The following is a 14,099-nucleotide window of genomic DNA, read 5'->3' as shown; positions in this document are numbered from 1 at the left end:
AACTACGGGTTGGTCACAAATTTGACCCTTCATTGTGGTCGATGCTTTGGGGACAGAAGAAATCGTTGCGGACAGAGAAATTTCAAATGGACGCCGTTTAACTTTTCGGAAATGTTACTGTTACGGTAAAATATGACAAAACTTTTTCACGGAATGACGCGGCACCTTATGTTTGAAACTTTGACTAAATCTGGGCCGTTAACAAATGAACGGCCCAGATTCAATTCTCCGACTGTAATGTTGAGAGAGAGAATACCTAAGTGAGAGAGAAAAAACGAAATTTTCTACTCCTACTTCTCTCTCACTTTCTCTATTTGAAACTCCATTAAAAAACTTCGAAGTTTGAATTAGCTTCCAAAAACTCATTAAACAACAAATAAAAGGCAAAATTATGCATTTCCTTCTCTTTCAAGCTTAAATACTCCTTCTCTTCCAATTTTTCTCCTAAACAATTTTTCTTTTCTTAAATAGTTTTCCCTTTCAGGAAATTTCAGTTATCAATAAAACTGTTTTCGAGAAAAAAAAAACGATTTTTTTGGTAAAAAAGGAAAAAACTATTTTCAGGGGAAAAAAAAAGTTATTTCGGGAAGAATCGGTTTTCGGAGGGGATCGGGTTTTGGGAAAAAAAAACAAATTTTTTGAAAAAAATATACTTTTAAATAATTATTTCGTAGAAGGAAATATTTTTTTTTTATTTTAAGTTTGAAATATAAATTTATTAATCCTAACAAATCTTAGGGGTAAGAATGGGACTTTGGTCCAATACAAATTTTAGAATTTGGAATCCTTAGGATTCAAGAGTTCTAGGATTCTTGGTAGCCAAGTAGACCAAGGATTCTTGATTCCTACCAAATCCCACTTTTGATAGGAATCCTACTTAGGAATACTGCAGCCAAACACACCATTATATCATTAGCAAAAAAAACCTAGAACTTAAAATTGATAGAAAAAAATCCTAAAATCATTAGCCGAAACCCTAATTGGTTTAAATATAATAGCAAAAATCTTAAAATCAGTTAAGAAGATCATAATTTTACTAAAAAATCTCATAAGTAGAGAGATTTTAGGAGAAAAATCAGTAGAAAACCTGAATTTGTCATTTTTCCTCTCTCCCATTTTCTTCTCTCCCGTACTCTCTCCCTCTCTCTCTGAAAAGTGGGTGAAAGAATAGATAAGATGATGTGGGAGCTTCATAATTGAATCTGGGACGTTGATAGATGAATGGCCCAGATCTGGTCAAATTTTTAAACTTGGGTTAACACGTTATTCTGTAAAGATATTTCGTCATTTTCTTTCCTAACTATAGCACCTCTGTTAACTTTTTAGATTCTATGAATAGGTAAACTATCTAGGATGTGCTCATTGTGAAGTCTGTTTTTGTGAAATTCTTAAAATTTTAAGGTTTCACATTTAGTTCTTGCTGGTGTTTGGTGTTATTTGATGCCATTACTAACAGAAAGTTGTTCTTTAGCTCGACCAAGTTCAGACATTGTTTCACAACCACGACATTCGAGATCTAAAATTGTTAGCTCAACAACTTTGACATTCTCTTCGTCCAGAGTATTATCCGTATCCACTAGTTGACCTCATCTCGTTGTTCAAACAAAAGTTTTTTACAGATTATATGATCTAGTTTTAAGTGGTTTACATATATGTTGATCAGAGTCGTGAATGAGGGGGGCAGGCAGGGCATCCGCCGTGGGCCCCCACTAGGAGAAGGTCCATTTCTTCTAAGTGTTTGTAAGTGTTAACAACGTAAAAAATATTATGAAAGTAAAATAGCTCTATTGGTTTTTTTTTTTTTTTTTTTTTGTTGAAAGAAAAACCGAAAACAAAGGGCTACAGATTAAGATCTCGCTTCATGTTCTCCATTGACTGCCACGTCCGATTGACCCTGTGTATCCTACCCCACTTTGCCAGAGCGTCTGCCAGGACATTTGTTTTCCTCGGGCTAAACTGAAAATGTATTTGCTCGAAATGTTTGAGGCGGGAGCGGATCTGTTCCATGTAATTTAGTGACTGCCAGTTGATGGTCTTGTTTCTGTCCTGGATATGCATGATCAAATTTTTGTTGTCGCTTTCAATTATGATGTGATTGAAGTGAAGCTCCTCCGCCCATATGATTGCCTTCAGGATAGCCATACTTTCGCATTCTTCCGCTGTCTGTCCCCTGATGATTTCTGCTTTAGCAATCACAAAGTCACCGTTTGCATCGTGGATAATGTTTCCGATACCTGCCGGAACTGTGTAGGAGGTGAAAGAAGCATCAACATTTATTTTGAGGAAGGGGTTTGGCGGTGGCAACCACTGTGGTTGGGTAGCACTACTTTTAGGATTCCGAATCTCGGGATAGTTTGTGGCATAGCATTGAATCTGCCGAACTAGCTGCATAGGCATAATCTCTTTCTTTCCGAAACACCTCTCGCATCTTGCTTTCCAAATAAACCACATGATTTTTGCTAGGTTCTCCAGTATATCGTCATCCAGCGATGACCATTTCGTGATCCATTCAAGCACCGAAACAATGCCCTCCGTTCTGATATTGTAATGGAACCAAATAGCCCTAGCAAAGTTGCAATGAAGGAGTACATGGGTGGTAGTTTCCCGTTTATCGCAGAAGGCACAGCTATAGTTGTTGCCTATGTAATTACCTATCTTGTCTTTAACTGGGAGACTATTGGTGCAACATTTCCAGAGAAAGAGTTTGATTCTTAGAATAGTTCTGATGTTCCAAATGAACGCCCATTCAATCGTTTCGGGAACCCTAGTGCCATTGCTCAAATACCTGTACATAGATTTTATTGTGAATTGACCCGAAGTTGTGAGAGTCCATACCATTTCGTCTTCTGCTGTCGGGTGTAGGTTTATGCTAAGGATTGCTCTGCAAATCTCATCATCAAAGAATCTTTGGAGCAGATCCGTCTTCCAAGTGTTGTTGTCTATCAACTGGTCCACCGTGCTCAGCGGGCAATTATTCTGGTTTTGTAGAGGCGGCACCTGGTTTGGGATCCAGTAGTCCTGCCATATATTGATTTTTGTACCTTTGTTTACATCCCAAAAGATAAGATTCGAAAGTTTGCCGATAGGTACTGCCAACGATTTCCAGATCCAAGAATGATTTTGTTTCGGTGGAGAGGGTTTCGCCATGTTTGGAAAGTATTTGGCTTTTAGAAGTTGGGCCCAGGGCGCGTTGGGATATTTGAGAAGGCGCCATCCCAGTTTACAAAGAAAAGCGACATTATCCAAGGCAGGGTTTCGAAGACCAAGACCTCCGAATTTACGAGGACGACAAATTGCTGCCCAGTTGATGGTATGGATGGATTTTGTTTTTCCCCACCAGAATGACCATTGAATGGTCTCTATGCGTTTGCTGATGCCCTTTGGAATGGCAAAGCATTGCATCTGATATCGGGGAACCGCCACGGTAATAGCCGAGATGACTACTGTGCGGCCTGCTTGAGAGAGGAGATTTGTTTGCCACTTCGAGAGCTTATTCTGTATTTGAGACAGCAGCGGCTCAAAAGTTTGTTGTTTCTTGGCCCCTATGAACAGTTTTGTACCCAGATACTTGTCTAAACTCGAGGCTTGGTGAACTTTGAGTGATTTGGTGATTAACCTTTTGAATTTGGGGTGGGTGTTTTTTGAGAAAAAGATAGTGGATTTGTTGTAGTTGATGATTTGACCCGACTCCGAACCAAATAAAGTAAGGATGTTGATGAGATTTGTGATGTTATCGAGGGTGTTCCTGCCAAAAATGATACAGTCATCAGCGAACAGCAGGTGATTAATCGTGAAGGTGGACCGAGGGGTGGAGAAACCGAGAAATTTGTGAGGGCTACCAGGGGAATCCAGCAGCCGACTCAGTCCTTTCATGGCTAAAGCGAACAGGAAAGGAGAAAGAGGGTCTCCTTGTCTTAATCCTCTAGACACATTAAAAGATGAACCAGGTCTACCGTTAATAAGTACCGCCAATGAGGAAGAAGATATACAGGCATGAATCATTTTGATCCAAAGTGTGTCATACCCCAGGTTAACCATGATGTCCTCCAGGTAATGCCACTCCACCCGATCGAAAGCTTTAGACATATCCAATTTTAGTCCAAAGTAGCCCTTTGCACCACGTTTATTCTTGAAGGAGTGGGAAATTTCCTGGCTCATGATTATATTGTCGGTGATTTGTCGACCCGGGACATAAGCGGCTTGAAAAGGAGAAATGATGTCCGGAAGTGTGGTTTTCAGGCGATTTGCCAGGATTTTGGTGATTATTTTGTATGTTGTGTTGAGAAGGCTAATGGGTCTGAAGTCGGCTGTGGATTGGGGGGCCTTGGTTTTGGGGATTAGCCAAATATGAGTATGGTTTGTGGATGGAGGGAGAGTGGCGGTGAGAAAAAAGGATTTGACCATCTGAATAACATCAGTTTTTACCGTATCCCAATTGGTTTGGTAAAAGAAGGGGGGAAAACCATCCGGCCCAGGCGCGGCCTCGGGTTTCAGGGAGAAAGTGGATGCCCGGATTTCCTCCTCGTTTGGGGCTTGAATGAGGATGGTGTTTTGCGAAGCGGAAATCTGGGTAGTGAACAGGGTTTTGATAAAGCTAGTGGAGGTTTGGGAGGTGGTGGAGGAGATATTTTTGATGTTGAAAGTGAAGAGAGTGGAAATCTCCGAAATTTCCGAGCACCACGAATTGTCATCTCTTTTGATGGATGAAATGTAATTTTTCCGATTTCTTGTGATGGCCTTGGCATGGAAAAATTTTGTGTTTCTATCCCCCAGTTGGACGTGAGCCACTCTGGATTTCTCCTTCCAGATGCTCTCCTGAAGAAAATAAGCCTCCTCCAGCTGGGAAGTGAGGTGAAATAAATACTCCGAGTTTGGCGAAGCCTGAATTAGGTTTGTAAGGTTTTTGATTTTTTCCTCAATATGACCAAAGACATGTTTATTCCATTGAGACAGTTTGATAGCAAGTTGGTTGAGCTTGTGTTGAATTTGGTAATAGTTCATGTTCCAGTTTTCGAGGATAAAATTTTGACAGTTTGGGTGGGACATCCAGGTTCTAAGAAATTTGAAGGGTTTGGCACTCAGATGGGAAGGGGGATGGGTAGAAAGTAATATAGGTAAATGGTCAGAGCCCACCCCCGGAAGGTGTTTAATGCGGGAAGACGGATATGTTGAGAGCCAGGCCAAATTTGCAAGAGCTCTATCAAGACGCTCTTGAATCAATGTGCCCTGGAATTGGCGGTTGGACCATGTAAACTGAGAGCCACTAAAACCTAAGTCCTGAAGACCCATATCATGAATGCTGGACACTATCTTCCTAGCCAAGAGGGGAATAGGTTTGGGAGGGCCACTTTTATCGGAAGGGTACATGATGGTGTTCAGATCACCTATAACTAACCAAGGAGTTTGCTGATCTGGAGAAACATTCTGAAGAGCTTCCCAAGGTTTGATCTTGTCTTTGTTATAGGGGCAGCCATAAAAACCAGTTAACAGTAACTTCTCATTTTGTTCCTCAAGATTCAAAGACACATGTATCATGTTCTGAGTGGTATGGAGCACAGTAAGGTCAAAATCCGGTTTCCAGAAAAGAGCCAGGCCACCACCTTTGTTAATCGGCTCAACCGTAACCTTTTTATAACTTTTATGGAGATTGAGCAATCGGTCGATGTTCATATTCATGCACTTGGTCTCGGAGAGAAAGAGCAGGTCAGGATTGTGCTCTTTAAGTAACGTCCAAAGGTGTTTCCGATTGAGAAAGTTTCCACACCCTCGGACGTTCCAGGCTAAAATGGATAGAGGGCTCAGGCGGGGATTAGTGGAGAGGACAAGATCCGGGTTATTCAAGGGGGCCCGACCGAAAGAGGTCATCCCGAAGTGCTCAAAGGCCAAGGCCCACCCGCAGACTAGAAGCAACAAAGACAAAGAAAAAATAAAAGGCACCACCACAAAACAAACTAAAAGCACCTACTAGAAAACAGGCCAAGTACAGATGTAACAAAAGCAAAAGAGAAGGCACCCCTACTAGCTAGAGGCACCCTCGCCGAACACACCCAAAAGGACCCCCCAAACCACTTAGGGGCCCACAACTAACCTGGTACACTGGGCAAGAATAGCAAAAAGGTGGGGACCGAGCCACCACACAACCACACCAGTGGACAAAACAAACTCTTGCGAGTGTACCAGGGCACCAACAAGAAGCAAAAAAACAAAACCTGCAACAAGAAAAAACAAAGAAAAACACAGACCCAACAAACCAAGAAAAAAAACACAAAGAAACAGGACTAGGCAGGTGGTATGGAGGCACCCTCCGCCCCTTGAGCAGTGATCAATTCAAGACTTTGGTACAGCACATTGGATTCTTCGAGAAGGCTTCTCGATTCAGCATCTTCCACCAGCCTAGCTCGAAGCTGTGGGGATTGAGTGGATTCGTCTGATGAACTGATGGACAGATGGGAGGAGCCGGGTCTAACTCTTTTGCCCGTGGTAGTAAACCGCAAACTAACTTGGTTATGGTCTCGAACAGGAGATGGTGGGGGTGCCCTTAGAAGTGGTTCTTCCATCCTGAAATTTTGGGGGTCTGCCTCGTCGTCCTCCATGGGCTCGTAACTTGAGTCATCCTCATCATCTGAGTCATGGACAGGAGCTAGTTCAGGGCAGTGGCCGAGAGGATGTTCGATGATACGGCAGGTTTGGCAAATCGCGCCAGGGAATTTCAGGTAACTGATATTGATGGAACATTCCCTATCGGCAAACAGAAAGTTTATGACTGCAAGTAGAGGAGTTCTCACATCATAAAGAAAGTGCACTTTGATGACATTATTGTTTATGAACCCTAAACTTCAGGGTTTGATTTCTATTATTTTTCTCATTCTCTCAAAGATCACATCCAGGTCTTCCTTGTTTTGGATGGCTAAAGGAAGCTTGTAAAGCGTACACCACATCGGTTCGAAAAATAAATCGTCCACATCCTCATTGAGAGGGAGCTCCACTTGTTTAAGCACCATAACCTCCACTTGTTTAAGCACCAATAGCTCTATTGGTTAGAGTGGGGAACTTCCAACCGATGGACAAGGTTCGAATCCCATAGGTTTTTGTTTTTTCTTTTTTCTAAATTGGGAGTTCAATTGTTAAATGAATCTTAATTTTTGCTCCGTTATACTTTTTCTTAACAATTTTGGGTGCATTTCTTTTATCTTTTGAGGTTTTTTAAGAAATATCAATCTAAGTGAAAATCACGATGCAAATGATACCATATTTAAAAACTCACTAACTCTACACTACACATTCTACGAAGTTTTTTTTTATCATTTTGTCGTAATTTTTTTTATTGTACAAAAGACCCAAAACGAAATTTCGTCTAGGACCCTCAAATTGTCAGCCACGACTCTAAATGTCGATTTTTTATATTTAAAGTGTTTTTATAGGCAGGTATCCCTTATCTCACTATACTGGACCTTCTACAGTTACTCAAAAGGGTGGGTATATAGGTGACCCTCCAGTTTACTACCGGGCTTTCTACACTCTTTGCGCCCCACAGATGGGCCAATCGGACTACAGTTAGACTAGGCCTGGTTCTTGCTGGGTTAGAGAGCGTGGATTACCCCCACTCCAAACTAGGTCCAAAGAGAGTGTGAAGAGGAGGGAATAAGAGCAAGGGAGATTTTATAGACGATGCCCAAAATCTTGTTAAACTCGCCAAAGGCAATTCTACACATGGTTAGAGGCAATGTGGTCTACTGAAGCAATGCCTCAGTTAAGTTCCACAATGCCCAAAATCTCATTAAAGGCAACGTTCTCAAATTTGAGCATTGCTTCTAACCATGCTCGGTCAACTTGTTTTGACTTTTGACCATGTCTCATGTGAAATACACATTGTCTTTGACATGTTTGGTTGCCTATATAATTTCCCTAAGAGCAAACGGATGGGTTGCCTTTAGAGGTAGTTGCTAAAAGGCTGCCACTGAAATCCAGAGATTGAGCAAAAGCCCACAAGTTCTGTTGTGAAGGGCGACGTGTCAATATCTTAACATATGATTAGTGACTTGATCGACTAAATACTTTAATTGGAACTCAAATCCCAACCACTAATAACGAATTTAGTGTCATTCACGTAATCTACAAGTTACAAACACTCCCCTTGTCTCTCTTACCTAGACACTCCCCCACTCTCTCTAACTCTCCCGATCTCTCACGCTCACTGTTACTCTCTTAAGCTTGATCAATGGAAGCCCTAGCGAGTTCTTCGTCGAAGCTCTTCGACAGAAATAATTGTAACAGAACCATCTCTTCTTCTTCTTCTTCTTCTTCTTCTTCTTCTTCTTCAAAATCTCCTTTCAATAAACAAGAATTAAGTTTCTTTCGATTTCAGAAACGTAACAATGTCGATTTATCAACCTCAATCTCTCTGCAATTTCAACCGGTTCACTCAATTTCTTTCTCATCTTCATCTTTCTCCTCCTCCAAAATTAAGGTATATTATTGTTTCTCTCAATATGATTTGATTCTTGTACTGGTGACTTTTCCGATTTTATACTTTTTGTCATTAAAGTTATAAAGATCTTTTTGTGATAAATTAGTATTTAATCATACAAAAAAAAAGTAGATTGTGTTCTTTTTCTAATCTTTTGTGAAAGTTTCTCCCCTTTTTGGTACTAACAATATTATTTTGGCAAATCTTGTTATGAGTGATTCTAGTTATTCATTTGTCTTAGCAAACAAAACAAATTTGTGCTTTTGGTAAACCTAGATTAGGAATCTTTGTGAAAATGGGTTTCTTGAAGTTGCCCTAGACTAGATTCTCTTAAACTTAGATCCTTTCAAAAAGAAAATCATGGATAAAGGTTAAACGTTCTAAAGTTTTTTGGGTTTTCTTTGATTCCTTTGTTCTTCAAAAATTCCAGAGTAGGAATCTTTTCTGAAATTGGGTTTCTTGAAGTTGCCCTAGACTGGATTCTCTGAAACTTCATCCCTCCATAAAGAAAATCATGGATTATGTCAAATGCATCAAGTTTTCCTGAGTTTTCTTTCATTGCTTTGTTGGTTTAAATCTTTATCTGTGCAGGGAGTTTTGGTAAATGCAGAAACTCCAGATGAAGAAATATGTAAGTTAATCGATTTCTTCTTCTTTCTCATTCAAGTGATGCTTTCATTGATTATCCAATTATAAATTTTTTTCCCTTTTCTGTTCAGATCAATCGAAAACTGTCCATGTTAAATTCCAATTACAGAAAGAATGTTTGTTCGGCGAACACTTTCTTCTCGTCGGAGATGATCCAATGTTCGGTGTCTGGGATCCCTCAAATGCAGTGCCATTAGACTGGTCGGATGGACATATCTGGTCAGTTGAACTGGTAAGAATCGTTGTCGCTTCCTAGACTTCATAACTTTCACTGTGACTTTTAAACTTCTTATGTACGCTGTCGTTATTGATGTTTTGAATAGGATATACCTATTGAGAAGTCGATCCAATTCAAGTTCATACTAAGAGAAGCTACAGGAGAGATCGTCTGGCAACCAGATCCAGACCGAATTGTGAGAACATGGAAAACCAGCAACACTATTGTAGTTTTTGAAGACTGGGGAAGTGCAGAACTTCAGAGGACGACAGAAGAGGAGCCGGTGAAAAGTTCGACTACAGTGGAGGCAATGGAAAAATCAAGGACAGTAGACGAGCTGATTAGTAGTTATAACCCAGTAAAGGAGCCAGTGGCTAATCTGAACATAGGGGTGGTCATGAATGATTCAGACAAGGAAACAGCGATTAGCACAATTGAGGACTCGAGTATAGCAGAGAATAGTACTTGTCTGAAAGAAGAATTGCTTGTTGCAGAAAATATAAGTTACCCAGAACAAGAAGATGAAGTTAACTTGGTAGAGTACGCACAGAAACCTACTCTCGGTCTAGGCTCAACTCCATTAACGATACCAACTGCAGAAAACAATTTTCCAATAATCGGTGATACCAACAGGACTGTTAGCTCCCCAATTGAGACAAATACAGATGCTGATGAAGTTGAAGAGAAGGTCGAAACACCAGAAGTCGTAGAGAGTAACAGTCCTGTTAGTTGCCAAGTCGAGCTAAATGCTGATGCGGGTGGAGTTGAAGACAAAATCAAACCTGAGGTAACTATTTGATTAGATCTTTCTTTTTTTCCTTTATCAATAATGTCTTTTGTTTTCGTTTCCGTTTCAGTCAGCATTATAGTGAAACTCGATTTTCTGGTCAAAAGAATTACTAGTTAGTCCCAGTTGATTCCATTCTACACATCTAGTGTTCATTCTCTTAACTCGAGTCTCGCGTTGCTGCTTGAATCTTGCAATGAGTAGTCATGACAAACCCAATTCACTTTCTGCTTATCTTATCAAATTAGAGTATGACGATCATTAAAATGGAATCCACCTCCAAATATATCTTTCACTCCCACGACAGTATGCTTTCCAATGTTGAACACATATATAATAACCCTTAGAATCAAATGTTCTCGCTCTTTTGTTCTTGCTCATCTCATGTATAGTACTTATAAATCAGAAACACAGGAAAGAAGAAATAGGTGGGCAAGCCCGTTACATCCAATCTTTCTCTGATAATGAACTAACGAAAGGACAGCTTGACAAAGAACTTCCCTCAACCAAAGAATCAGGACAACCTGATATTGATACTCAATTGGAAGAAATTGATATTGTAAAGACAGATTTTGAATGGGGTCGTAATACTCTGCAAAAGCTTCTAACAAGTATGGGTTTCTTCTAAACATAACTCTTCAACAACAAAACTCTTCCAGCCGAAACCCTTTTAGTACTCCTGCTAGTCAGAGTGTTGTTGCAAATCCTGGAAAGTGTTGTCTCTTAGAGCATGATGTATATTTCTTTGTATGAGAAACCATTTTGACTTGGACTTTTTGTTACATGATATGTTGTAAGCTACCTGTTATATTTTTCACTAGATGTTAGCCCGTGCCTCCGGCACGGCGAAATTTGTCGAAAAGACACTATCTATGTGAATATTATCTAAAGTATCCCAAGTAATTCAACTCGTCAAATTTAAAAAGACGTTAACAATAACGGCCATATAATGTGAATATTATGTAAACAGAAAATTATCAAGATGCAGAGGAAGAGGTGTAGAGAGACAAAAGTACTGACTTTTTGTAAGGTTATAATTATAATCTTAACAATGATAGAAAAAAAGAAATGAAATAAAATTTCCCAAAAAGCTCTACAAGTGGAAAATAAGACATCTAACATAAGGGTTCTTATTTATTTATTATTTATTTAGTTTTTGGAAGTTGACTACGATCTACAATAGTCGTTATAATGATATTGATACATCAAGGACGTGATAAGCACGATAACTGCCAAATTCAAAGGCTGAGGATAGGACCACTATGTATAATATATTACACAATATTAGGACCACTCAATGGTCAGTTTAAGGATAGGACCAAATGAATTATTGTGTAGTTACTTAAAAAATACTCCATGAAATACCAACTCAACCCGAAAAGCCTTCAACAAAAAAAAAACTTAACCCGTAAAGCTTTCAACAACAAAAAAAATTCAACCGGAAAAGAGTGTAGCTTAACAAAATTTAAGCACCTCAATTGAACTAAATGGCTTGGAAGCAACTGAGAGTCTAAATCTAATCTTTGCTTCAACTGGAAGAAAAAAAAATCATGTTATCGTGGTTCAGACTTTGTCCTCACGATCACCTTCTCCTTCTCCTCATTTCTTGCTTTCTTTCTTTCTAGACCAATACATCAACCAATCTCTGAAAATTTGGACCTTCACATAATTTCTTCCCGCTGAAACATAAAATAAGATTTAACCCCTATATCATAGACAGTGAAACTGGATGAAACAGCATACCTCCTACAGCAACAAGTTCTCACCGTTTTTGGTTTTCAAATTTGTATCGTTGTGTGTCGACATAGTTTTGACATTGTCTTCTTTGGAGAGCTTAAAGAGTGTTGTGATTTTTCATGAGTTATCTGAACCTCGACTTCTCCTTATCAGTTAGACCAGGGAGATCATTTACGACCTTCCCAACTTTTAAGTTTTTAACAAAGAGGTCTCGTCTGTGCATCCGCAATCTGATTTTCTTCTTCTTTCTCCATTTCTCCTTCCAAAAGAAACAACCAGATTATTAAGCTACAAGTTACGGTAATGTATTTGACCAATATAAAAAATGAAAATACGTAAGTGAATAAATAGAAAGTACTATTTGCTACATTGAAGCGCATAAAGAAACAAATTTAGAAAGATAGAACTCATCGACTGTAGATGAAATAATATAACTAATAATCAGAAGGTTGAAAGAGTCCTAGTGGAATAAAAGAACAAAAAATAACAAAATTCATAGCAATCTAAGAAACGAAATTAGGCCAGGGTATGAACAAAATTACTACTTAGTCATTAGGCCAATGAATCAACAAAAATTATTATTTACTAATTCTATGTAACAAAAACAAATCAATTTCAGTGCTCTAATTTCCGGGTCAATGAATCAAATGAAGCAAATAAAGAACAACTAGTAAATCCATAGTCTGTGAATCAACAGAATTTACTATTTACTAATTTGAAGTAACAAAACAAAATCAATTTTAGTGTTCTAATTTCTGAATCAATGAAACAAGTATAAAGGTCTGGCGCATTTCACTAATATTCATTCGTTGCATTTGCTCAATATCGTAAAGAATAAAAAGATAGTTTGAATACTTTCACTAAAAAATAAAATACAAACTAAATAGTAGTTGAAGGTATCCAATATAAGAAAGTCCTCTTTAACAAAATAAAAAAAAAAAAACCATAAGAAAGTCATCATTGGGGTATGTCATCATTTTCCTAACGTCGACTAAATGTGTTGTTGGGTAAAGCGATACAAATCTAGTTGGGACAACATTCACTAACAACCCATCGATTGATTTCTTCTTTCTTTGTCCGCCTTTAGTACCTGTTTCATTTCATTAAGTTCATCCTTCATCAAAACAAAATTCGTCATTAAATCTCACTAATAGAAATTTCAGTATTTGAGCCACTTCAACTTCGTGCAGTTTTAAGTAAAAAATTTCATACAACGATAAAAAAAAATTTCATACAACGATAAAAAAAAAAATTATTTGTCTAAATTTTAAGGTCAACCCCTATAGTGGACAGTAATTGGAAAAAAAAAGAACCAAGTATTTACCTTCCATAAGCAAACCGAAATGACGAGATACTAATATTTGAAGACAATACCCTGAACAATTAGCAGAACTGATTATATCAAGCAGACTTTAGAAATCACATGACTTTAATAGAACTTCATGACAAATACCTAATTTAAACAACATATGATTCTCCTTCTACAGTAGTTTTCGATGCTAGTTATGGAAGCAAAGTATGGTAAAGGCTCCAATCGTTCTTGACCTTTGGATTACGTTATTAGTACGAAAGAAGTGAGTGAAAACATTGAGATACAGTGGATAAAAATGAGACCGAAATTCAGAATTTAAAACCAATTTGATTTTCATTAAGAAATTCTAGTGAAAAGTAAACACCAACTAAACAAAAATTTAGCAAATATGAGAAATGTAAGAGCCAAAACATAAAAAGGAAAAGATGTTACTTCACAATATCGAAAATAACCACCTCGATGGATAACAAAACGAAACACTTCACTGCATCAATTGATCACCTAAAACCCTAAAATTTTCAATTAAAGAGAAAAACAGATTAGATTATAATTGAAAAGTTACTTTGAGATTCCATTTTATGGAATCTAATCGACCACATTTTAATCGATTATCATATAGAAAATCAATAGGAATAAATAATCACAAATCTCATCAATATAAGTCAGAAAAAATAAAATATAAACCAATATAACAACGAATCCAAAACACATATTTGAAACCAAAAGAGTTTTGGATTACTGTGATTAAATCATGGAGTAATCTGAATACATTAACAAAAAAAGGAAATAGAACAAAGAAAGTGAGAAGATTGCATATGTACCCGTCATCTGAAAAATTAACAAAAAAATAATTTATTATGACCGTTTGAGTTTCAACCTTGCAGATATACCAGGATAAGTTATTCCGACTTGAAGGTGAAGTATGTTTTCT

General features: G+C 38.2%; 1 protein-coding gene across 4 annotated transcripts; it reads left to right on the top strand.

The window, feature by feature from the left end:
* Window positions 1-7,938: 7,938 nt before the first annotated feature.
* LOC147565448 (uncharacterized) lies at window positions 7,939-10,981 on the top strand. Of its 4 annotated transcripts, none has more exons than XR_015230204.1 (6): window positions 7,939-8,467; window positions 9,059-9,098; window positions 9,187-9,347; window positions 9,439-10,119; window positions 10,534-10,800; window positions 10,847-10,981. XR_015230204.1 is itself a non-coding variant. In XM_086651936.1 (5 exons), the coding sequence occupies exons 1-5, from the start codon at window positions 8,219-8,221 to the stop codon at window positions 10,579-10,581; spliced, it is 1,179 nt and encodes a 392-aa protein (XP_086508062.1). In that variant the 5' UTR covers window positions 7,939-8,218; the 3' UTR covers window positions 10,582-10,981. The 4 variants fall into 4 exon arrangements, 2 of the variants coding, with proteins under 2 accessions (XP_086508062.1, XP_086508061.1); XR_015230203.1 differs by having other exon boundaries at window positions 10,526-10,800; XM_086651936.1 differs by having other exon boundaries at window positions 10,534-10,981.
* Window positions 10,982-14,099: the final 3,118 nt, after the last annotated feature.

This window comes from Eschscholzia californica, unplaced genomic scaffold, assembly GCF_041429995.1.
Source record: "Eschscholzia californica isolate CP2 unplaced genomic scaffold, dmEscCali1.0.p SCAF_1, whole genome shotgun sequence".
Lineage (NCBI taxonomy): Eukaryota > Viridiplantae > Streptophyta > Magnoliopsida > Ranunculales > Papaveraceae > Eschscholzia > Eschscholzia californica.
The sequence above is the reverse complement of the archived record's forward strand: the minus strand, read 5'-3'. Positions and strand labels throughout refer to the sequence as shown.